The sequence below is a fragment of the Stegastes partitus genome, unplaced genomic scaffold, assembly GCF_000690725.1.
Source record: "Stegastes partitus isolate 25-593 unplaced genomic scaffold, Stegastes_partitus-1.0.2 Scaffold991, whole genome shotgun sequence".
Lineage (NCBI taxonomy): Eukaryota > Metazoa > Chordata > Actinopteri > Pomacentridae > Stegastes > Stegastes partitus.
In genome coordinates, this window is record NW_007578722.1 from 46,652 (window position 1) to 70,259 (window position 23,608).

Below are 23,608 nucleotides of genomic sequence, written 5' to 3' on the forward strand. Positions count from 1 at the left end.
AAGGTTTCAGAGGCACAATGGCACTCACAATACAGTCCTTTAATCTATCCAACACAGCGAAACAAGGTCACACATACACTTCCATGCATCCTTTATTCCATTATAAGCAACACAGACTTTGCTGCCTTCTTGCAACAATCACAATGTATGTTTCACAGCATATTTAAGGCTTATTTCATTGGTTTTGTTTTACACACTATAACCAATATTTGAGTCGACTAGCTTCATCTGCCTTTCATTTGCATATTGTGATTCCAGTGTTAAAATCAATGAGACTCGCCAGCCCCTTGAAAAGGCTAATATGTATAGAGAAGATATTGAAGTACACGATTACAGAGGCTTATTATACAAACCAGTTTAAGAGACAGTGTAAATCTATTAACATTTAGACTGGAAAACCTCATAAAAATGTCAGTATCAAAACAATATCAGGTCTAAAGCAGGGTCTTCATTTCCTTTAAAAAGACGAAATATACTAGAGATGATTAAAGGCTTTTTATCCAAAAACATTATCCCAGCATTAGCTACGATCAGAACACACTAGTACATAACTGACAGATCACTTCACAGCAATACAAGGATCAAATGATCATTTTAAGTTCCTACGCAAATATCCCTCAAACACAATCGTTTTCCAAAAACATGATCAGCATTTCCTTCAACTTGATAGTGTTTCACATGTTTTTTGTTTTTCTCAATGTGATTGTTTAGCTTAATTTTGTAGTGTTTTACTTCATTTTTTTCTTCCATTTGCAGGAATCAAAAAAACAAATGATTCAAATACAATTGTTACAAGTTTAAATGTCCACGAACTATGAAAGGTGATTTGCAAGTGTTGCACATTTCCATGATATTCCATTTCTCCTTTGTGTTTCTATCCAAAGACTTTGGAGTCTGAGCTGGTAAACAGCAACATATCAGAGAGTTCATCACAGAACCGTGTTGGAAAATAGGGCTTCCCTGGCCGGTTCCTTTTTACTGCAGGCAGGAACAAATGCCAGACAAAAGAGGATGGCTGTGGTTGGTCAGGTTGAATTTGGTTTGAGTACCTTGCTGTCATTTCAGTATTCCTCAAACAGTCTGGCTTTCACAGTGATCGACTGATTCCTCAGATGAATAGCAGCAGTTATCAGTTCCCCTGAAGACCACAAGAGGCCTGTTGTAGTCAACAGGAATGTCTGGGTGAAATTTGTACAGATGTAAGGCTTTGTTTTTAGTGTGAAAGGACTGGTAAATTAAATACACATGCAAACCCAGAAACAGCATTTTTGTCTTGAACAATTTCACACAGTTCAGTTCAGTTCAGTTCAGTTCAGTTCAGTTCAGTGTCCTTTCTCTTCTCAGTCCTGCTTGCTGGTTTCAGTTTACAGCAAAGAACCACTTGTGTTTGTTTGAAAAAGCTGTCTTTTCTTATTACCACATGATCTCCAGTTAACCAAAACATAGCCTCGATACCTGCTGCTCTCTCATCTACTGAGGTAAGGGTCTTTATTGTCTGACATTTGGGAGACTCATTGCTGTGTTGCTTCGTAGCAAACGTATGGTGTGACAACATTCACACATGCAGTGAGGATTCTGATATGTATGTAAACAAAATGACACTAATTAGAATGGAGGTTATGGGTAATCACTTTTTCTTTGCCAAGGCTTGCAAGATGTATTTGTATTCTGCAACATAAGCTGATAAAATCTGTTCATTTAATGACCTATTGAATCATTTTACAAATCACTACGGTCTTCTGCATATAGATGATTCACTCGTCACAACATATTTCAATAAACAATTAAGGTTGACACTTCCCTGTACCTCTGCCTGTCATGGTGTCATTAGGACAATTACTGTGAACAGGCAAAACAATTCAAATAAAAGGACACCAAGTACTAAAGGCATTGTTTGTATGCAGACTGTATCAGGGGCTCAAACATACCTAAGTGGAAGTAATTGTCCCCCGAGGACTGTGTTGTTGCCACTAAGCGGGTGTACTGTATATCACTAGATTACTCAATAAAGTTTGGTATTATGTTCTCCCTCTACACGGTGTGATCAAAAACTCCCAGACTGTGTCGGGTGTTACAAAGAGTGCATCAGGAGTGTAAACATGCAGCCTCTGTCAGCTACGTTTTTGGGAGCACTGGAGGGAACACATTAGTGATCTTTCCATGGACTCAGATGAAAATCTCCACATTTTGTGAGGATGTTCCAACCTTCACGTCAAGGACCATCACTGGTGATGAGAGGTGGGTCTGCAGACACCACCAAGTCAACAGCAGTTTTCATAACATAGGAGTCACAGTGTTTCAGACCAGAGAAGAAGCATAAAGTCCACTCATTGTTTTCTTTAACATTCTTGTGGCTGTGCACCATGAATTTGTCCCCCAAGCTTTGGCTGTGGAGACAAAGTTTTAGTGTGAAGTACAGAGTTAACTAAGGGAGAACATTTGGTGCAAACCGATGGCAGAATGATGTGTGGGTGCTCTAACTGCCCTGTGCACTCATCAGAACATGGTGATTATGCACAAGTGTTTGGCCACAACACAACGCTGCGCCTCAATTTGCCGGATTTGGCTCCATGTGACTACTTTCTCTTCCCCAAAATCAAATTTATGTAAATTAATACATGTTTTGACACAGTTTAAGAGATTCAGCGCTTGACGCAGATGTTGATTGGCATGTTTACACAATGGGACTCTGAGGGAGCATTACAAGAGTTGCAGGAGCACTTGCTGGGGCGCTGAATTGCTGTACAAGGATAACACTTCAACAGGTATGACAGCCGAATGTAAATTAGGTACGGTTTTTAATTTTTATAAGCACAATCTCAGGATTTTTTGTTCACACCTCATATGAGGGAGTAGCATGCATCAAGACTTCAAAGGTCACAGCTGCAAAGAGCAGATATGCAGGAGTGAATTGTGGGTAATGGCTTTCAAATGTACGCCCATCTAAAAAAATAACATAAAACCAAACAAAACAAAACAAAAAAAAACATGGAATGCCATTAACAAAAGAAATTAACATACATATATCCAAGCACAGAAAAAAATCTTTACCTGAAAGTAGCTGCACATTTAAAGTGCCACTGTCAATCAACCCTGAATGATAACTTAAAATTACAGAAAAAGTAAAAAACTTCAACAACTGTATCTCGAGGTGCAAAATTGATACTTCTTTATCTTGTATAAAACAATACAAAAATCAGCATTGCAAAGACTATCAGTCAAAAAGAAAGACTGCAGGAGCTCATGAGAGAAACAGAGGAAAGAAGGAAATGTGACAGACAGAAGCTCACAGAGAGAGACGCACTGGTAGAAAAGGTGAGAGGCAGGCTGAACAGAGGACGCAAGGAGGCTGAGAGCTGGAGTGGAATATAAACCTAGTTTGAGCAGCCCGTGCAAACACTGTCTAGGCCCAGGATGTCTGGCAATCTGGGTTCACATGTAGTAGGCACCAGCCAGTTTTTGGCGACACTAAATGTTAAGCCTGTATGTCTGGATTAGACTGGCCTACCCCTCAGTTGCACCTCAACAATGAAAAAACATCTCCTCTTCCAGTGCACCACACATTCCCACCTTGAAATGACTCCAAGGACCGAGAGGAACAGTGAGATTTTTGTTCCTCTAGTCATGCCCCACCACTAAAAGAGGAATCTGGGGGATTATGAGGAAGAAGCTCTTGAGTATGTTGAGATGAACCTGGGCCTAAGTGGTGAGCTCCTCTCAAGAAGTGGCGAGCTCAAAGGAGATAAACTGCTTGAGTCTCTCCAGGTACTGGGCGTACAGTTCGATGTCGTTGTGGCCAGCTCCCTCCACCCAAAGGGGCTCGACTGCACGGGGACAGCGCTCGTACATGGCCAGGCCATGGGAGAAGTCAATCACCTCGTCCTCCGTACCATGGATCACCAGCACTGGAGATGCCACCTTGGACACTTTGTCAATACTGTGGAGAGGAAAAAGAGGAAGATAAATGGTAAGTAAAAGAAAGACATTAAGCTAGTTTACCAAAGAGAGAGTGGGTCGAATCACTCAAATCCTTTGGACACCTGTTGGACTGGACTGTATGAGATTGGATGGCTGACCACTGACATGAAACATTCTTATTTTGTATCACTGTTGGATTTCACATTACAGAGTTTGGGAAGTTTGGACACCTTGCATTCTTGGGAGTTTCAAGTAAAACACGAAGTTTAACTTTGCCATCAGACAAATATTAGATGCCAACTCTGAGCTGAAACCAACGCTTGTCATCCAAGAGAAATGTTATATTTAAGACAGTTTGGAAACCTCCTGCCCACTGTTTTGTATCACCAACGGGCTGCTGAGATCAGACTCTTCTTACAAAAGGGACCACAGAGGCATACCAGACGGTCATTTAGAGAGTTGGCCTCCCGTCTCCAAATATAACAGGCTGATCTTGCACAGTTAAGACACCCCCACACTAGGGCTGGACCTGAATAGCCGAATATTCGTTCGCTGTGCTGGAATTGGGATATCAAACTTGATCTCAGAATATCCCTGCCGCCGCGGAAACGGAGCCGTCACCGCTAACCTAAACACAGAAACTGGTCTTTGTGTACTTCTAATTAGAATCTGAATGGGTAATGATCACCAGATAACATCTTCAAACTGCTATTTCTTAATGATGTGTGGAAAGATGAATTGTTAAGTGCAACTTTGAAGCGTCATGAATAAGATTTATATGACATGAGGATATTGGACACTTTGAAGATCTCCATTTCACCGACAACTGAATTAAACACCATCCACGAATGATGTGGTTTATTTGGATGAGGTGAATATTACCTTGTACCTTGAGCTGAGACTGTTTCAACAGTGAAAAGAAATCATTTTTCATTCATTATCTGCTACAATATCTACATTGATGGCCATATATTGATTTTAGTTTTCCCTATATTTAAAATCCAATTTCATTTTTGAGCTCACTGTCAACCTCTTACAAATGCACTGACAACAGACCTCCTCTTTGTGTCTACTCTGAATCGAAACATGTATGGGAGGAAGGACCGTTGTTGGCTTTTCCCCACAAAGAAGTTCATGAACAGTTCGTATCAAGAACATCTCTGCATACATTTGTCCAAAACTAATGCATTCAATTAACTCTAATAAATTGTCTTCACACAAAAACACTGTCAATCTCCTGAAACCCAACATTTCAATTGCGATAACTTTTTGAAGATTGTTGTTGGGGTGTACTGTAGTTGTGCGTGTGCAGCATGTTAGCCAGCATGTCAGACACAGAGCTTAAAGCGTTCTGAAAATCGCAGATTCTCAGAGGACCACAGCATTGATAGAGATGCAGGAATTGTGTAGCTGCAGCACTGTTAAGAAGGTATTGAAAATGTTTAAAAATGTTTTTGTTTTCATCGTAATATTTCAAGTGGCTCTGTGATCATTTACTATGAAAAGCTGTTCAAGTCTCCCTTGTTCCAAAGCCAGTAACATGAATGTGTAAATGTGACTGTATAAGACACTCGCACTGAATAATGTTATTGGTGATCTGGTCTGTCTTATGGCCTGGACATATTTGCTCCAGTTCAACCATGAATACAAATTCCTTCCTAATCATCTTTGCCTGTGACTGGAGGCAGCAGCTCAGCCTCCATGGTGCCCTGCTGTTCAGACTGAGTTTAGTTGGAAGAGTACTGCAGGGAAGTCATTGTAAACTAATGTCATTCCAAATGGAATAAAACTATTATTGTGTTCACTTCACATTTGGGGAACACAGACAGAATGATGGCAGACATGGTGGTCAAACATTATCTCCGCCTACATCTGTATGAACATGAGCTCACAGCTACACAGAGAAAACCACGATAATAGATCATTTCTGGAAAACATTTGGTGTGGAGATACCTGACTACAAGTTTTGGGGTTTGACACATTTGAAAAAATAAGTATGTGTCATAAAAATGGATCCTCTTTAAATCAGACCCTTCAGGTACTGGCGATGTCTGACCCACCACTTCAGATGTTCTCATTTTTTCACATGTACTGTATATAAATTAACATTTATAAGCAGCCCTCTGCAACAGCATTGTTTTGAACAAATCAGGATTATATACCATAATGTGATTACTGGACTGTAAAATAATTATTAATGAACAGCCGTCGTTTGATCAAATCACTTAGACACTAATGTTCTGGTGATGACAGCATCAGGGCACTGTGGTCATGGAGTCACAGGTTTTTTGCACTAAGTAAAACGCTGTACACCGTTTTTCATTTCGTTGTTTAGAAGTGTAACTATGCTTTAGAACATTTACTTTTCTCCTCAGTCTGTGTGATGCATTGAGCTGCTCCAGTCCTCATCCAGGCTCCGACACAGACAACTCTCTTCCGAATTTAGAAAGTTAAAATGTATCACAGAGGAATGTCTTATGGTGATAACACAGAATGTGCAACATCATAATAATAACGTTCTTCTTCATTTCTGAAGTACCGACAGCAGAACCGTTAACATCAGAGCTTATTTATCCTCTGGTAAAACTTTGCTCCGGGGCTTGTTTGATACGGGGGTTCTCTGGTTGTTTTCATGCATAGTTTCCACACAGCGGTGTTCTGGTCTGGATCAGACTTCAAAACAATAAAACTGCCACACTGGCAAGCTGACTTTTATTTCCGTCTGCACTAATTTTCTCACTCTGCGTCTGTTATTGTTTTGCACACCGATAGCCAGGACTGAACATGTCCCAGCAGAACATGGCATTGTAACAATATAATCAAAGATGCTGTCTTTACCTGTAAGTGGTTATAATGTTGTGTTTGATTGGTATAAATTCTATTTCTCTACAGGCCTGCATGTGTGCCCATCGTAGCTTTAAAACAGTCCTGCTAGTGCCAAGCACAATCACAAATACATAGTTGTGAACAGATGTTCACATGCACTTGTAAAGAACATGTACATCATGGCAGACTTGAGTTTCCAATGACTCCCATAACTCTTATTTTTCTATAATGGAGTCATTAAAACACATGCGTCTTTGTCACAAAAAACAATCATGTATTTTGGTTCTTTCATACATTTACTACAGATCTTCTAAAAATGTCAAAATCTGTTGTTTCATAAAAAGGCATACATCAATGCTAATTGGGTAAATGTCATTTGGCCATTTTCACCTCAGTTAGGTGTTTGAGGGCCTGAGGTTATATCTTTGACCTGTGCTCTTGACAGAATTTATGCAGTTCAACTAAATGTGATGGCTTTCTGATTCAGATGTGTATGTTCAGCACAGTCCAGTCAGTCTAAAACCTTAATTCTAGCCTGACTAAGCAATTTCTTCACCACTTCTGGTGTGTGTTTGATGTCATTGTCTTGTTAGAACATCCAACTGCCTCCAAAACCCAATCTTATGGCTGATGATTTTAGGTTTTCCTGAAGAATGTGGAGGTAATCCTCTTTCTTCATTATTACATTTATTCTGTAAAAACCATCAATCCCCCTGGCAGCAACACAGCCTCAGAGCATGACACTGCCACCACCATGCTTGTTGGCAAGTGTGGTGTTCTTGGGGTTAAAGGCCTCACCTTCTCTCCCCCAAACATATTTCTGGTCAAATAGCTCTTTGAAAACAAAACAACAACAAAAAAAACCTGACCACAGAACTTTCCTCCCGAAGGCCTTTTTCCTGTATCTGTAGCTGCATCTTGTGGTTACTTGAAAAGAATCAGAACAAATGCAGCTGTTTTTTGGTTGTTTTTTTTTTAGGTGAAGTCCATCTAAAGTTTTTTTTTTTTTTTTAACTGAAATCCATCAGTTTGCATTTCATCTTAGCTGATTCACAGTGCTACACAAGGAACTGGACAGTGCCACAACTTAATCATTTTGCCTCTGTACCCCACTACAGTGGATTTGTAAAGAATCAACCGAGTTGTAAATTAAGTGTAGACTCTGAGCTTTCCTTTACAATTCAAGATATCCAACAAAAATATTGTATCAACTGTTTAAAACGTATTTTTAATTACAGCCAGTTTTAAGAAAGTCCATCGATTTTAACACACTCAGACGTAACCAGACAACTGACTGATAGCATTTCACAGCCAGGTGTGTTGGTGTCCTTGATATTATGTGACAAACTGAGGAATGAAGGACTTGATTACAAGAGTTGAATTTGCATTTGACAGCTGTTCATAGGAATTCTCAAGGCTGTCTAAAGAGGGGGTATTTCAAGTGAAGAAGGCCATCAGTAGGCTGGAAAAAAAAAAAGCAGTGTCAAAATCAAAAATTCAGTATACTCCCGAAAACAAGAAATGTACTGGCGAGCTCAGCTATACCAAAACACCTGGAAGACAACAGAAGACAAGTTAAGTGGATGATCACAGAATTCTTTCCTTAGTGAAAAAAAAAAAACAACACTCAACACCACTCTGGAGGAGGAAGGCAAATCACTGTCAAAGTCTACAATCAACATAAACCTTAAAGAGTATAAATACAAAAGGTTTTCCTCAAGAAGCAAACATTTGGTAACACTCAGGAACACAGAGACCAAATTAGACTTTGCTAGAAAAGCTAAAAATCCCTGCCCTTTTTTGGATCAACATTCTTTGAATAGATTGAATCAGATGAACTTGTCCCAGAATGACGGAAAGAGAAGAGAATGCATGCACTCCAAACATGCAAAAATAGTCAAATTAAAAATCTACTGTCGCTTGTGACTTCATACAGAATTCGAGCCCCCCTCTCCTGAGTCCTCCATCTAAGCCACTGTCTGCAGCACAAAGCAGAAGCAAAAAGCAAACGCAAAAACTTTAAACTTCAATCACATCTTGATTGCTTTGTTGTCCACAAGCAAAATTACAAACATTAGGGTTGCTGTCCAAATACGTATGGACCTGACAGTACATTAAACTGTTGGAAAGGTATAAGGAAACATCCCCCAGCTGATACACTGGCAAGCAAATGTAACTCTAACCCTTTCAACACTACGTAAATGTGTATTCCTTATACAATTCAACACTAAGTAACTTTGCTTGAAAGTCATGATCAGATATGGTTTTGATTAATCACTCATAAATTCTTAAGTAGACTTCGCATCATTACATATCTGGTTAAATATAGATGGAAGTTTACTCTTGTCATAAACATACAGGTGAAATACAAGTATGAAAAAGAAAAGGTAAAGGTAAACTTAATGATTACCAGGGATTATCAGTTCTTATATTCTGAGACATCAGCCAAAGTCTTGTAATTAGATAGTTATTTTTGATCGCTTATAAACATTTCGGAAACAATGTAACGAAAATTGGGTTACAAGGTGGCGCAGTGGTTAGCACCGCTGCCTCGCAGCAAGAAGGTCGCTGGTTCACATCCTGGTGAGGACACCCGGGATCTTTCTGCGTGGAGTTTACATGTTCTCCCCATGCAGCGTGGGTTCTCTCCGGGTTCTCTTGCTTCCTCCCACACAGTCCAAAAACATGTTGAGGTTCACTGGTGATTCTAAATTGTCCATAGGTGTCAATGTGAGTGTGCTTGGCTGTCTGTCTCTAAGTTGGGCCCTGTGATAGACTGCCGACCTTACTAGGGAGTCCCCTGCCTTCGCCCTAAGTCAGCTGGGATAGGCTCCAGCCCCCACGACCCTAGTGAGGATTAAGCGGTGTATAGATAATGGATGAATGGATGGATTGGTAGTGAAAATCCTGTTTTCTGGTGATTTTGTTCACAGACGGGGATTCCCACTGACAGACAATCAAAATAAAAGAAACAGAAAGTCACCACATAATGGAGCACGCTGTACCGGGCTGCAGTGTTGAACGGCGGTGAAAGCCGCAGACCAATATAGCGGTCTGCCATGTTGAACGAGAGTCATAATGCCAGCCTGGTATAGCGGGCTACAGTGTCGAAAGGGTTAACCTCAGATACTCAGTGCAAGTGTTGTGGCTAAGAACATCACATACTGAAGGTCTTGCACGTAACGCAAATACAGTATCCACAACAGACTCTTAGCATGCTCAGCACACACAAACATATAGATCATACACACAGATTTAGACATACAACCCTGTCCAAATGTACTGTACAGTCATCTAACACTTCCCCAGAAGCTACACTTAACATTCTTCACCATGCTACACTGCAGACTACGAATCCACTGAGACACAGCAGATGTCATTAAATTGATTTTTTTTTTTCTGGGTGTTTATAATTATGTCAGACAAGTGGTTGTCCCTTGAGTAATTAAATTATGAACCAGGTGAGGTCCAATAACAATACCATCATAATTCCACTCTTTGGTCCCAGTGTGGCCCAAGGACAAGTTTTTGGTCAAAAGAGAAAAGTGGCCCTGCTGACACAATTGCTGCGCAAAAAGTGAAAGTAAAGGTTTGTTGTGCTTACTTAAAACACAGCAAACACAAGCAGGCTCATAGTTAATTGGAATTACTAATTTCTTTTTTAGTTGGATTCCTACTGATACCACAGGAAGCTGTGTGCAAGATTTCTCAACAGGTAGATTCAAACAAACAACAGAAACCCGTGTTTCACTCACACATCTGGACATGTGGCCAGGATGAATTATTCTAGATCAATCTGAGGTTTTTTAATAATATAATGCAATTAGGATATGCAGCTTCTTGTTGAAGCTGTTTCATGCTGTGCTTGAGTTTAAGACTTGCTGCAGAGTGTTTTACCTTCTTCATAAAATCTGTATGTCGAGTACAGTGGCACCATAAAAATATATGTTTTTATAAAAAGGCTCTACTAGTGTTACATTTTATAATTTCACTATTTTAAAATGGTAGATGAGTATTGTATAGAAATATGCACGCAAGTTGAGCACCAAAAGTTTCCCTGTTGCCCAACGTGTTCCAGTGTGGGGACATGGTTTCTACTGACGCAACGGGAATTCTTCTCTGCATCTTGTGTAAAGTCAGTAATAAAACTTCATGTTTAATGGCCCAATATCATCATGGATTTCCCAAACATCTCTAGTCTAAATGAATACCACAGCCTGAACACCATCTACTGGCTACTCCACACAGGTTAGGACACTTCTGGAGATCTACTAAGTAGTAATCTCTTAAACTGACCTTTTGAACCCAAAACAGTCTCTGGACATCACATTCTTATTTACTGTGGGATATTTTTTCACTGCAACGTAAAGTCCTGCACTTCTATTGAAACAGTACAACCATGGCTAAGCAGAAAGAAATCAAAATTCTCTTCTGTGCAGTGTAACACAATTATTATGCTACAAAAAAATTTAAGTTACATTTTTACAAAAATTTTTAGTTTGTACAAATTGATTGATTGTTACAAACTGGTGTTGCCAATAGTGGGAAAACAATGTGACACTACATCCTCTAAATATTCTTTTGCATACATTTTTTTATTTGTTTACATACTTCTCTTCTATAAGCATAGCCTGCAGTTCAGCCGCATCACTAATGGCTTTACTGAGGAGCACAGAAAGGTTCTGGGGGATGAGGGGTTGGGAATCTGGAGCATTTTTGGCTAATTTTAAAATACAGAATAAAACTATTTTGACAAAATGTTACAATTTTCAGGTTTAGACTTGAAAATGTGTCTTTCTGTTCTTCATGTCTGGGTTTACTAAATGATGTTTTTTCTGGACTTTTTAATAATGTTATGCCTTTCAAACCCACTTGCCAGTTTTGAGGTTCAGAGGGTTCTGAACAAACATCTCTGTATGTATGAATAAAGGTTTTCTCTTAGGCACGACAACAAAATGCATCCCACAGAAGTTTTGGCCGATTAGGACTGATTTCTGTCGCTGTCTTTTGTAGAGACTGTGGTTTTTCCTATAACTGTACAGCTAGGAACTGCACCTGCTGTGTTTGTCACAGCTGAGACAAGCATCATATTGACTGCGTAAAAGGCCAATTCATTTCACACTCATTGTTTACTGCAATCTGTAATTCACCAAGTGTGTTAAACACTCCAACTCACTCTGTTTAAACATATAAACATTTTCTACCACACATGTACTGATCACATCGCAATTTCACAAAAGTGGGAGTAATATTGTAATATTAACATAATTATCATTAATTGTAAAGATGGTTTAGCTGTAACTGATTAAGATGACCAATTCACTCCAGTACTGTACTACAGCAAGATGGATTTATTTGAATAGCAGTTCCACAGAGACCTCTGTATATCTATATTGTAAAAAACACTACATTTTTAGCATGTGGGCTACAACCTTGTCTGCAAGTTGGTGGCTTTTCTGGTCATTCCTTAAGAATAAATTTTGAGCCAGTAGTCTGAATAAGATGCCCTCCGTTACATTCTGTCACACAGTCAGATGCAAGAACAGAATGCATGTAAATGAAACATTTCTGCACTCTATGTCATATGGTGGGTTAGCAAAGGTCAGAAAAGAGAACAGGATAAGAAGCTGTTCAGATCTGTTGGATTATTTTACAGCATGAACAGATCAATCAGACAAACACAATAAGCTTTCCCCAAACTAAAAGTAGAAAACTGAAACATGGTGATAAAAGAACTAAACTGCGGGCTTGCTATTAAATGATTCATGTTACTCTAACATCAATGAGAAGCTTGACTGTTTGCTAGACTCTGGAAACACAAACTAACAAAATGTGCATCAGAGAAAAACATACACCTTGGAAGTTTTGAAGAGGTCTGCAAACTTTTCTTCTGCTGCTTTAGTATCAGTGCTGATTGACTGAAGGTGAAGTTTTTAATTTACCAATCCAATAACAGTACACTCCAACTCTAAGAGCTGTGGGTCAAGAACGCAAGAATTAGACTGCAGATACAAGTGGACATAATGAGTTTCCTTGACAGGATGTCTGGGCCTCTTGTGGAGGAGAACCACAGCCCATTCATGTCAAAAGGAGTCTGGTTCGGGCATCTGACCAAATTACCTCCCAGACGCCTCCCTGTGAAGATATTTATGGAATGTCTAACTGGAGATAACTGTGGGGCAGACTCACAACACACTGAAGGAACTACATATTCCCCTGTTGATCCCCCAAGAGGAGCTAGAGGATGTGGCAAAAAGGATATACGGGCTGAATATTTAGCCTCTACTACAGATAAGTGCGGATGGATGGAAGGATGGAAACACTGGTAACTACTGGTACAAACAAACAGTACTCATATGCGAGGCTTCTAAAGAATATTTCAGCTGTTGCTCATTTAAACTAATATAATTTTTCATAAACAAACAAACACTGCAGGTTGAAGATCACCATCTGGAGGGAACTGACTACACAGTGAATGGATCGGGTGGCTACATGCCAATCTGAACATCGACAATTGGCCAAGTTACTGGAGACTATAAATTTGTGAACAAATCACCAATGCCTGTTCTACAAACCTTGCAATGAATGTGAAAGATACCTGTAATCATGTTACATGTAAACACAGACGCAAACATTTTGACCTTGTTGGTCAATTGCGGCAACTGGATTTTACCAAGCTACTAGTTGCCCAGGTTGCTGTTATGCGTAAGTGTTGCTGTGTGTTTACGACTCACCTGGGGAAGGCATCAAAGCAGTAGGTCTTGCGTGTATCAGGGAAGGCCACCCGTAGCCCTGACATTAGTGGTGAATGCAGGATGACAGCAGCACATTCATAGCGAGCAGCCAGGTCGATGGTGGGCACAGTGCCAATGCTCTGACCGTACAAGATGATATTCTCAGGTGTTACGCCATACCTTCAAAACACAAAACAGACAAGACACTCTCACTTACAAAAGCATTTTACATTAAATAAACAGCACGTTATGCACTGTCAAGGAAATTAAAACAAGACTGAAACAAGACAACTTCATGTATTTGTCCTATTGAGGGAGTTTGTTGGGGAGTGCCAATAGGGGGGAATGCTTGGTCTGCAACAATGTTTAGGTGGACGGTAGATTGTCAAAGTAGCATCCAGATGAATGCTAGGAGAGAACATTTCCCAGCAGAACATGGCTTCGTAACAAGATAATAAAAGACACTGTCTTTACCTGTAAGTGGTTGTAATACTGTGTCTGACTGGTGTAAATTATATTTCTCTACTGGCCTGTATGTGTGCCCATCGTAGCTTTACAACAGCCCTGCTAGTGCAAAGCACAATCACAAATACACTGTTGTGAACAGATGTCTACATACACTGGCAAAGACCATGTATATCTTCCAGTGACTAATTTTTTGTCATAAAAAAACAATCCCGCTTTTTGGTTCGTTCTTAGATTTACTAAAGATCTTCTGGAAATGTAAACAAATAAAAAACTGCTGAGTAAGAAACATACAACAATGCTGATATTTGGTTTAATGTTTCTGATCCATTTTCGTCTTAACTAAGTTGTGTCTTTGGCCACTCCTCTTGACAGAATTGGTGCAGTTCCATTAAATGTGTTGGCTTTCTGGCACAGACATGTATTTTTCAGCACAGTCCATAGGTTGCTAATGGGGTTTAACTAAGGACTTTGGGGGGATCAGTCTAAAACTTTAATTCTAGCCAGACTTAGCCATTTCTTTACCACTTTTGATGTGTCTCTGGAGTCACTGTCTTGTTGGAACACCCAAGTGCATCTAAAATCCAACCTTCTAGCTGATGATTTTAGGTTTTCCTAAAGAATGTGGAGGTAATCCTCTTGTATACTTCCATTTACTTTGTGTAAAACACCAGAACCAAAAAACCCTAGAAGCAGGTAAGATCTTCTGATCTGTTGTTTCTGGTTTAGGAGTTTCTTGATATTTGGACTGTGACAGTTGTTTCTCCTTTCATGAAGACGTCTGTGCTCGGAGGCTCTTGATGCACTGACACCAGCCTCAGTCCTTCTGAAGCTCTTGAAATGACTTTTCTTGACCAATTCTCTCAAGATAGGAGTCATCCCTGTTGCTTGTGCACCTTTTTTCTACCACACTTTTACCTTCCAGTCAACTGCTTACTCTCATGCTTTGAAACAGCGCTCTGCCAACAGTCAGTCTTTTCAGCAATTACCTTCTGTGGCCTAAAGTCCTTGTGGAGAATGTTGATGATCCTCTTCTCGACATCTTTCCATAGTAATTTACTCAAATTCAAAAGGAAATAATCTCAGAATAATTAGTTACACAGTGCTACAGCCCAAACTCTAACGAGCTGCTATACATAGTTAAAATAAAGGTCCTACAGCTTAAAAAAGAGCAAAGTCACAGGTTGATTGCTGTGGGGGGCCACGGCTGGGATGTCATCAACTAAACAACTTAAAGTCAGTACCTCTACCAGAAATATTAGTGGTTTAAACTAAATATTAATATAATATTAAAGTCAAGTGTTGGTTAACTGTTGTGTCTACCATGTTATGCAGTCACCCACCACTTTGTCCTCACTAACGCCTTTAGGTTGTAAATCACCAAGGTGGAAAGTGACACTGCCAAACCCAACACAGTTTGGAAGTACTTCCATGGCTTTGCTTAGCTTCTCTTTAAATACTGCAAGGTGAAAGGAAGTGCTGACAGAAAACAGGCACATCTAGAGTCTCTCCAGGATAGAGAGAGGGACACTTACAGTCGATGGCATGTTCCATAACCATGAAGTGATCCTTTCATTAGCTTTCATGGTATGAATACAGGTCAAAGCTCTGTGAAAATGGTAATGCTAAAGGGACATATAGAGATGACTGAATAAGTTAATAAACACGGACTGGATGGGTTGCAGGGTTTTCACCAGGCTAGTTGTACTACAGTGCAACCTACACTGTACACATGTTTGTCTCTTGCTCTCTGTGCACATACACCGCATTTTAATAGAATCTCCAATAAAACCTAATTTTCTGTTTGTATTGTCAGACAGCAGAACAAGTATAAAATAGTAACTGAAACACAGTCCATCAACACTTCATATTAATCACTTTAGAGCCATTTCCAAGCTGATACTCTGAACCATGAAAATAGTGATTTCATAACTACACACCACACAGAGAAGCTGGAAACAATGGCTGTGCTGTGACTTTGGCGATATTTCCACGTAAAATGATCGTTCAGACAGAGAGTTAGAAGCAAGACAAATTCCTGGTCTTGCACACCCTCCCTGGTGTCAGCTGCCTTGCGGTCAGTTGTTTTTCTCCATGCTGTCAATCACACACGCTGAGAAAGTTTTCTTCAGGAAGGGGACGTGGACAGCAGCAAGTCAGTGGTTTGCAGAGCCACTGACACTGAATCAGCCTATTTAGAGTCGGGCTAAAACCAAGGCTTATACAGTCATGGTGAAATTAACCATTTTTGCAGCATTATGAACTGAAAAATTAAAAGACACACTGTGGGGACGTGACACATTCAATAATTTGCTCCAAAGGGGCACAAAACAAGACCTTTAATGCAAAGCCTCCCATCTACTGACAGTGCTTGGAATGCAGAGGGAAGTCAAGCTGAGATTTTGTCACAATACACAAACACAGAAGGATTAGATCCTTTCGAACAGTCATGGCAAATGATTTGAAGCAATGCAATTACAACAGCTTTTCAGATAATAGGTTGAGTGTGATAAGTCTGGTAACCTTCAGTCTAGATAAGTCCTGCTCTGATAAGCAGCAAGTGAACTGAGCAATCATCTCATCACAGATTATGACCCCACAAATGGATGGACAAAGTACCAACAGGCTGCCAGCTGACTCACAAAACACTGGACTCTGGTGCATCTAACAGCACGCTGGAAGGACGTTGGACAAGGATTACTACATACCTCATCAAAAAACTCTAGATCAAGCAGACTGGTCGTCTGCATTGTACCTAGTCCTTCAGGATAATCAAGGTACTGTAATATAACAGCAAAAGCTAACACCTTTCAGCTTAATTGTCTTTTTTATTTAAATTCTATTCAATCCTATTTTATTTATACAGCGCCTACTCACAACACATCTTCTCATGGCACTTCACACTGTAAGGTACGACTGACCTGAACAATGTATGCAGTAGTGCAGGAGCTACTGGCAAGTGAATCTGTCAGGCCTGCACAATGAGTACAATGTCTATTTTGTGAAAATCAAGATATTACAACAGGCACACAAAGGTTATTTTAGGTTTCAAAGTATTGAGTGTGTACATGAGCATGTGAAGGGAGGCATATCCACGCTTCCTTAAATTAATTATTTACTAATATGGGATTTAAGGTGATCCACTGCAATTGCAAATTACCTTCTGACAAATGAATAAATAATAATTAGGAAGGCGGCCTTCTGGGAAACCTGGATGTAATAAGTCCAGGATGCCCTTGTTTGGAAAACAACAAAAGCGCCTCTCACTGCCTGCAGCTGCAGCCATGGTGATTTGCATGCCAACACAGGTACTCCAACCGCTTTACCATGTGTCTCTCATTCACCCATTCACATCAATGAGGACAGAGCTGCCATGCAAGGTGCCTGCCTGGCACTGGGAGCAACTTGGGGTTCAGCGTCTTGCCTATGCATGCAGAGGGACGGGGGATCGAACTACCAACTTTGCAGTTAACAACCCACTCTACCACCTGAGCCACAGCCACACTTCACTTTATGTAAAGCACCGCTGGCACCAAAATAGCCCCAGAGCACAATACTATGCTTGAGCGTAGGTCTGGTGTTCATGAGGTTAAAGGCCTCACCTTCTCTCCTCCAAATATATTTCTGGTCATTGTGGTCATATAGCTCCATTTTGTTTCATCAGACCACAGAACTTTCGTCACAACAGAAGAACATGATCTGCACACTCCATGTCATCACCATAAGATATGTGTCTATGATGCATTTTCGCTGTCTGTCGGGATAGCTATAACTTATGTGTGAGGGGCGAAGCAGCTCTGTGCAAACACAGATGACGCTGGAGCTGCAGAAAATGTTTGTTACCACAAGAGTAACAAGTCGTTGGTAAGTAAGAGCAGAAACAACCTCAATCTGACAAAACATTCAGCAAAAGTTCATCACAGAAATACAGTTTGACTGCTTAGCTCACAGTTCATCCTTCACTAACCAGGTATGTTCTGTCTGTTACCAGCCCGCGCAAGGAGTTAATTGAATAACAGGAACATGGGTTAATGACCTCAAGTAAGCAGCTTGTTTAACTGTGGCTGTGTTCAGAAACTCAGCCTGAAATTCAGAGCATCATCTGAACTGTCAATCAGAATTTTAGTTTCACTTTTAGAGCACAGAGCAGCAGGATTTAGTGATTTGGAGGCTGTGGACAAACTCTGTCTTACTTTATTGTCACTCTTTCTCTCACTGTATGCTGGCATTAGTGGAAGCAGAAGTACTTCAACTGTCGTTTCTTTTCACTACAACTGTTATCACAAGTACCATAAAAGCAAAAGCCCTGCTTTCATTTTATACTCAAAGGTGAAGAGCAAAAGAGGCTTTATCAACAAAATGTACTGACATTTACCTAATATCTGCTAAAGATGGAGCTTGAACTCCAACATAATGCCAGGGAGTTTAAGGAAACACGTTGCATGATATTTGATTTTGTGAGTAAAACCTGTGAGGCTCTGATCATCCCACCACCACAACATCAGTGTCTATAAAGTTATTTGTTCAAACCAGTTCTTTCTTTTGCTGTAAATACCCATCATATTTATTTTGCATTTCGATTAGCACATTGTAGTATATAATAGTGATTGGTAAATAGTGATTGAGAAAGAAAATACATGTGCAGTCAGGCAGAAATTGACTGCATCAGTGAATGCACAAAAGCAACACATTTAATTATAATGACTAATGGAGTGATATTAATCACAGTCAGGATTTTGGCTACCTACAATTATCTAAACATGACCATCTCCAGCATTTACAGTTAAAAATGTGCTCTACTTGTAGAAACCCCCAATAAAGTAAACACTGCACATAGAAAACAGCAGATGTAGATAAAATCACTTGGTTTCATCTTGGATAAATCTGACATTAGAATGCCTTACCACACTCTTTAGAACTCACGTAAGGTGATATATTTCAAGCTTTTTACAGTATTAATTTTGATAATTATGGGTTATAGCTCATGAAAATCAGAAATTCAGTATCTCAAAATATGATAACATTTCAGTGTGAGTTTGTGTAAATTACAATTCAAACAGCCTAAACATGGTGTATCTCTGGGCCCAGTTCAGTGCAGGCAACCACACTCTAGGGGAAGACTGCTGATTTGAAAGTTATCCAGAAGAAGATCATCAACATCTTTCACAAGAATTTTAGGCCATAGAAGGTCATTGATGAAAAGACTGACTGTTGGCAGAGTGCTATATCAATGCATAAAAATGGGAAATTAACTGGAAGGTAACAGTGTGGTAGGAAAAAGTGCACAAGCAACAGGGATGACCGCAACCTTAAGAGGATTATAAAGAAAAGTCGTGGTGTGGACTGAGGCTGGTGTCAGCGTAGCAAGAACCACCGAGCACAGACATCTTCAGGAAGGAATCTACACCTGTCACATTCCTAATATCAAGACACTCCTAAACCAGACAAGTCAGAAGATCGTACCCGGCTAAGAAGAAAAAGAACCACTCACTGTCCCGCTGATGCACATCGATGTAAATGATCAGAAATGCTGCTCTTAGAAAACACTGCAGATCAATTCAAGTATCAATACTAATAAAACAGGATTCGGTGTTGTTTTTAAAAGCAAGGGGTTGCACTATTTCTTTTTTTTTAGTGTTGATATACCATGCAACACTAGCAATGAATATAGTATATATGGAAGTTCACCTTTTCAAATAAATTACAAACAAAAGTTACTTAAGCACAATGTTCTGATTTTTTGAGATGCGCTAGTACCAACATTTTCACCATACTCTCCGGCTCTACAACCTAAATGGCAACAACAGTGGCATTGCTTGATCACACTCTTCAGTGTCATCAAAACAGGTTCAAGTCCAATAACTGATGCGCAATCTCATTCAAATTTTAAAGGACATTCAGTGTTGACACTTAATAGGGTGTGCTTATTGAGGATAGTGAACAATAACTAGTATTTTCTAGGGGACTATTTCAATTTCTTTCACATCACAAATGCAAAGTCACATGGCATCTGTTACCAGCACACGCTGTACCGAGCAGGACAGAGTGAAGCCTAAGCCCAGAGTCAAGAGATTTCAATACTGTATTTGTATCTCTCAGTAAAAGCAGAGGGAGCTCAGCCTTGGCTGGTGTCTAACCAACCACAAAAAAAAATGTAAATCAAGAAATGTAGCTAATGTCACACTCGAGAAAGAAAATCATTCTCATATATTTTGGCTTATTGGAACATCCAAATAGCTATGATCCAACTAAACACCCAAATGGTGATGAGATGACAGATTACACTTAATTATTTTAAAACCTACTCCCTTCATTTTTTATTTCCACCCAAACCCATAAATTTTCTTTTCCAGTCGAAAAACAGTGATGTTTTAAAAACTGTGGTCATTCAAAAAAACAAAACAAAACAAAAAAAAACTGTGAGGTTTGGAGACATTATTGTGCATAACAATATAAGGGACTGTGTCTTTTAAGTCCAGTGGGGGCACATTTCATTTCAAAGAGGAAGAAAAAACACCATAAACTCATTTAACAATTATCAGACTGTCAATCCAGCAGATCTTTGTGAAATCGAATCTTTATCTTTAAATTCTTTCCAGCTGCTCCAATGCAAGAGAGGCCTGAAGACTAAGTAAGGAAATACTGAAATCGTGCTCCAGTTAAAGGCCGCAGACTTAATGACTTCTACGCGGAATGTGATTAGAATGATATTGAATAAACATCAGGCTTTCCTCAGGTGCTGAGATTCCCTGAGAATAAAACAATGATAAACACATTTTTATGCTGGGGCGGGCTCTCCCAAGTTTAAGGGAACAATGAAATGTTGCATTTAATGCTCTGTGGGAAAAGATTAACTTAGTTTCTTTATGGTGCCTTTTGGACAATCTTTCAAATGGAACATAAATCCGAGGCATGTTCAGAGTGAGAAATCAAAGGACCTTTCATACAAATATTTAGCCTTTTGCCTGTAATACAATAGCAAGATTATAACATCAGCAGGACACTTGCACTGGTGGCTTTCAATCCTTAAATCTTTATTAACTTCAGCAGTATTCAAGCACCTAAAATAAACTTAGACAATCCAGGAGACACAATGTGACGAGCACCTACCCAAAATGCAGGTTGTGTCTCCTGCTAGAGAGACGTGTCTGTCAGTTAGAACAGATTGCTAAAGTTGATCTTACTTGGAAATGTTACGGTACTCCAAGTAGTGTTTGCCACAGGCTAACAGGCAAACAGGCACAGCCAGCATCTTAGCAACAGCCAGAGGTTAGCACCGTCAGCAAGAGAAGTTCCAGCTGCACTTGTTAACACCTACAAGTTCTGGCAAATTTTTGGAGCCTTCTATATGTAAGGCTTGTGGAAGACTGCTGTGTTCATTACAACTTCAGCACCATGTGCAATCTGACCTTCCAAACAAAGCTCTGCGAGCTCAGCTCTAGAGATGTGCTCGTCTGTCCCAGTCTGTCCATGGCTTTCAGTGATTAGCGATTAATTATGACACGTAACAACCAATCAGAAAGCGTGGTTGACGAGACATTGCTTGAGACCACAGAGGGTTCATCTCTATCACTGGTTGTAGCCTCCTCGGCCCTCTGGCTCATGACCCGGCCCAGGAATAATGCTACGTGTCCACAGGATCCGTCAATTTCTCGCTTCCCATTCATTGTGCATGTAAAACTCCCTGCGTCATGTCCTGGAGCATCGCAGGTGTTTCAAATGACAAGGTGTAGTGTCGCCCACGTGCTCATTTCCATAAAGTGGACTTGACTTCTACTTTATGCAAATTGCCATGGGGAGCAGAGGTCTGACGCCTCCTGAAACTTTCATAAAACAGCTAAACCAGCTGTCGTTGAACCAAAATGAAGACAAATTCAGCAGATGCATAGCTTATTTCTAGTCTCAGGTTTGTGGCTGAGCGCCATGTTGGTTTGATGTCTCCAAGATAAAGCAGCTGTCATGTGACCACCTAATGGCCTACTAGTGCATGCCTATCAATCAGGCGATATTCAGAAACGGCATGTAAAATCACCCCTGTGGACTCTTAGCATTAGAAACAAAGAGAGGAATCGAGGATTTGCAACTCGTCAAGTGAGATGAGAGGAGAGTGACTGCAGAGAGAGAGAGCCGGCTGCATCAGAGCCAAAGTAGCATGTTTAATTTATAATGAATGAACTAGTCAATAAATATCACAATAGTATTTATGGGGAAAATGGCACATATAAGCCTCAATAATCGATCACACCAATAACTAGTCGATCCCCGCATATGGCAGGAAGGATTGGACATTATTACACTTCATACAGCAGTTGGTGTATTGTCTAATATCACATGAGTGATTAAAATCGGATGTGTAGTCTTGCTCTCTCCATCACTACAGTGAGTATTTCTAAAGAAGTGAGCCCTGTCTAAATGGCAGGCCGTCACTTCATCACACTGATGGAGCCAGCAACACTATCCATCCCATGTCTGAAAGGCTTCCAGAAATATACTGACTTTATTCATACTCAGTGTATAACGTATTTGATATTGGCATGTATTGGGGATGGATTACTACATGAACACCAAACAACTGTGAACATTTGCACAGTCCATAAAACTCTCATGGGTCACACTCACTTGTTCCTCAGGACCTGCCAGGCCGCCTCTATGTCCGCATACAGGTTCTTCTCGGACGGCTTGCCAGTGCTGACTCCGTAGCCCGAATAATCGTAAGAGAACACGTTGCAGTTTATCCTGGAGCCGAGGCCGATGTAAAAACTGCACATCTGTCCCAGGTCCACGGCGTTCCCGTGGGAAAACAGCAGCGTGTACCGACTATTCGGGGCGCAACGCACAAACATGCATCCAACCCGGTTCCCCCGGCTGCTCCTGGTGCTAAATACCTCCACTGCATCGAGCTCCCGCTGCGAGTACTGCCAGTCCGCCCGCTCGGTTAGATGTAAGCTAGTTACCCCGTTAGCATCGGTGTGCATCGAGTAGGTCGGCTCCGGTGGAAGGAAGGCTAGCTTGGCCGCGATGCGACTAGGACAGGGCGGACAACAGAACAGCCAGCACAGCTCGCCGATAGAAAATCCATTCATCCTGGGGCCTTGTTCGGGCATTTAGCCGCGGGGTTACTCGGTTAAATAACTTATACTGAAGTGGAAAACAGAGTTCTGTCCTGGCTTCAGATCCAGCTGACCATGAGCGGACTGCTAGATGACAGGTTGGTCTTTGCAGCTGACGCGCTAGCAGGTAGACAGGTGGCTAACAGCAAGACTCACGGAAACTACACGTTAACAAATACAGAGCATTTAAATTCATACTATTTCACAGCACTAAACCGTGTGGCGACTGGTCTCGATAAAACAATGCTGCCCTTAGAACACATTTCTGGCTGTAAGTGGAGGTTGGTAGCTAGTGTAGACAGAGAGCAGCCATGTCTGCTGCACCGACACCCGCCGGGGCTTCTCTCCAACCGGACATCCTGTTTGGCTCTGTCCGGTCAGTCTGGCTGTCCGTGGACTTGTGCTAGTCACGGCTCTGTGTTCGGGTCAGGAAGCTGTATGGATGCTTCTCATGGCTACATGTTAAACGCGGTCTCTCTAACATTAGCTAACAAGTATATCAACATGTAGCCGAGTTCAAATGGAAACATATTTTATTGTGATGGTGTAGCTAGA

At 40.6% G+C, this 23,608-nt stretch overlaps 1 protein-coding gene across 1 annotated transcript; it reads right to left on the reverse strand.

The window, feature by feature from the left end:
- On the reverse strand, positions 1-23,270 carry abhd17c (abhydrolase domain containing 17C, depalmitoylase). Its single transcript, XM_008294744.1, has 3 exons — positions 22,563-23,270; positions 13,479-13,658; positions 1-3,937 (listed from the first exon to the last, which is right to left on the reverse strand). The coding sequence occupies exons 1-3, from the start codon at positions 23,045-23,047 to the stop codon at positions 3,718-3,720; spliced, it is 885 nt and encodes a 294-aa protein (XP_008292966.1). The 5' UTR covers positions 23,048-23,270; the 3' UTR covers positions 1-3,717.
- Positions 23,271-23,608: the final 338 nt, after the last annotated feature.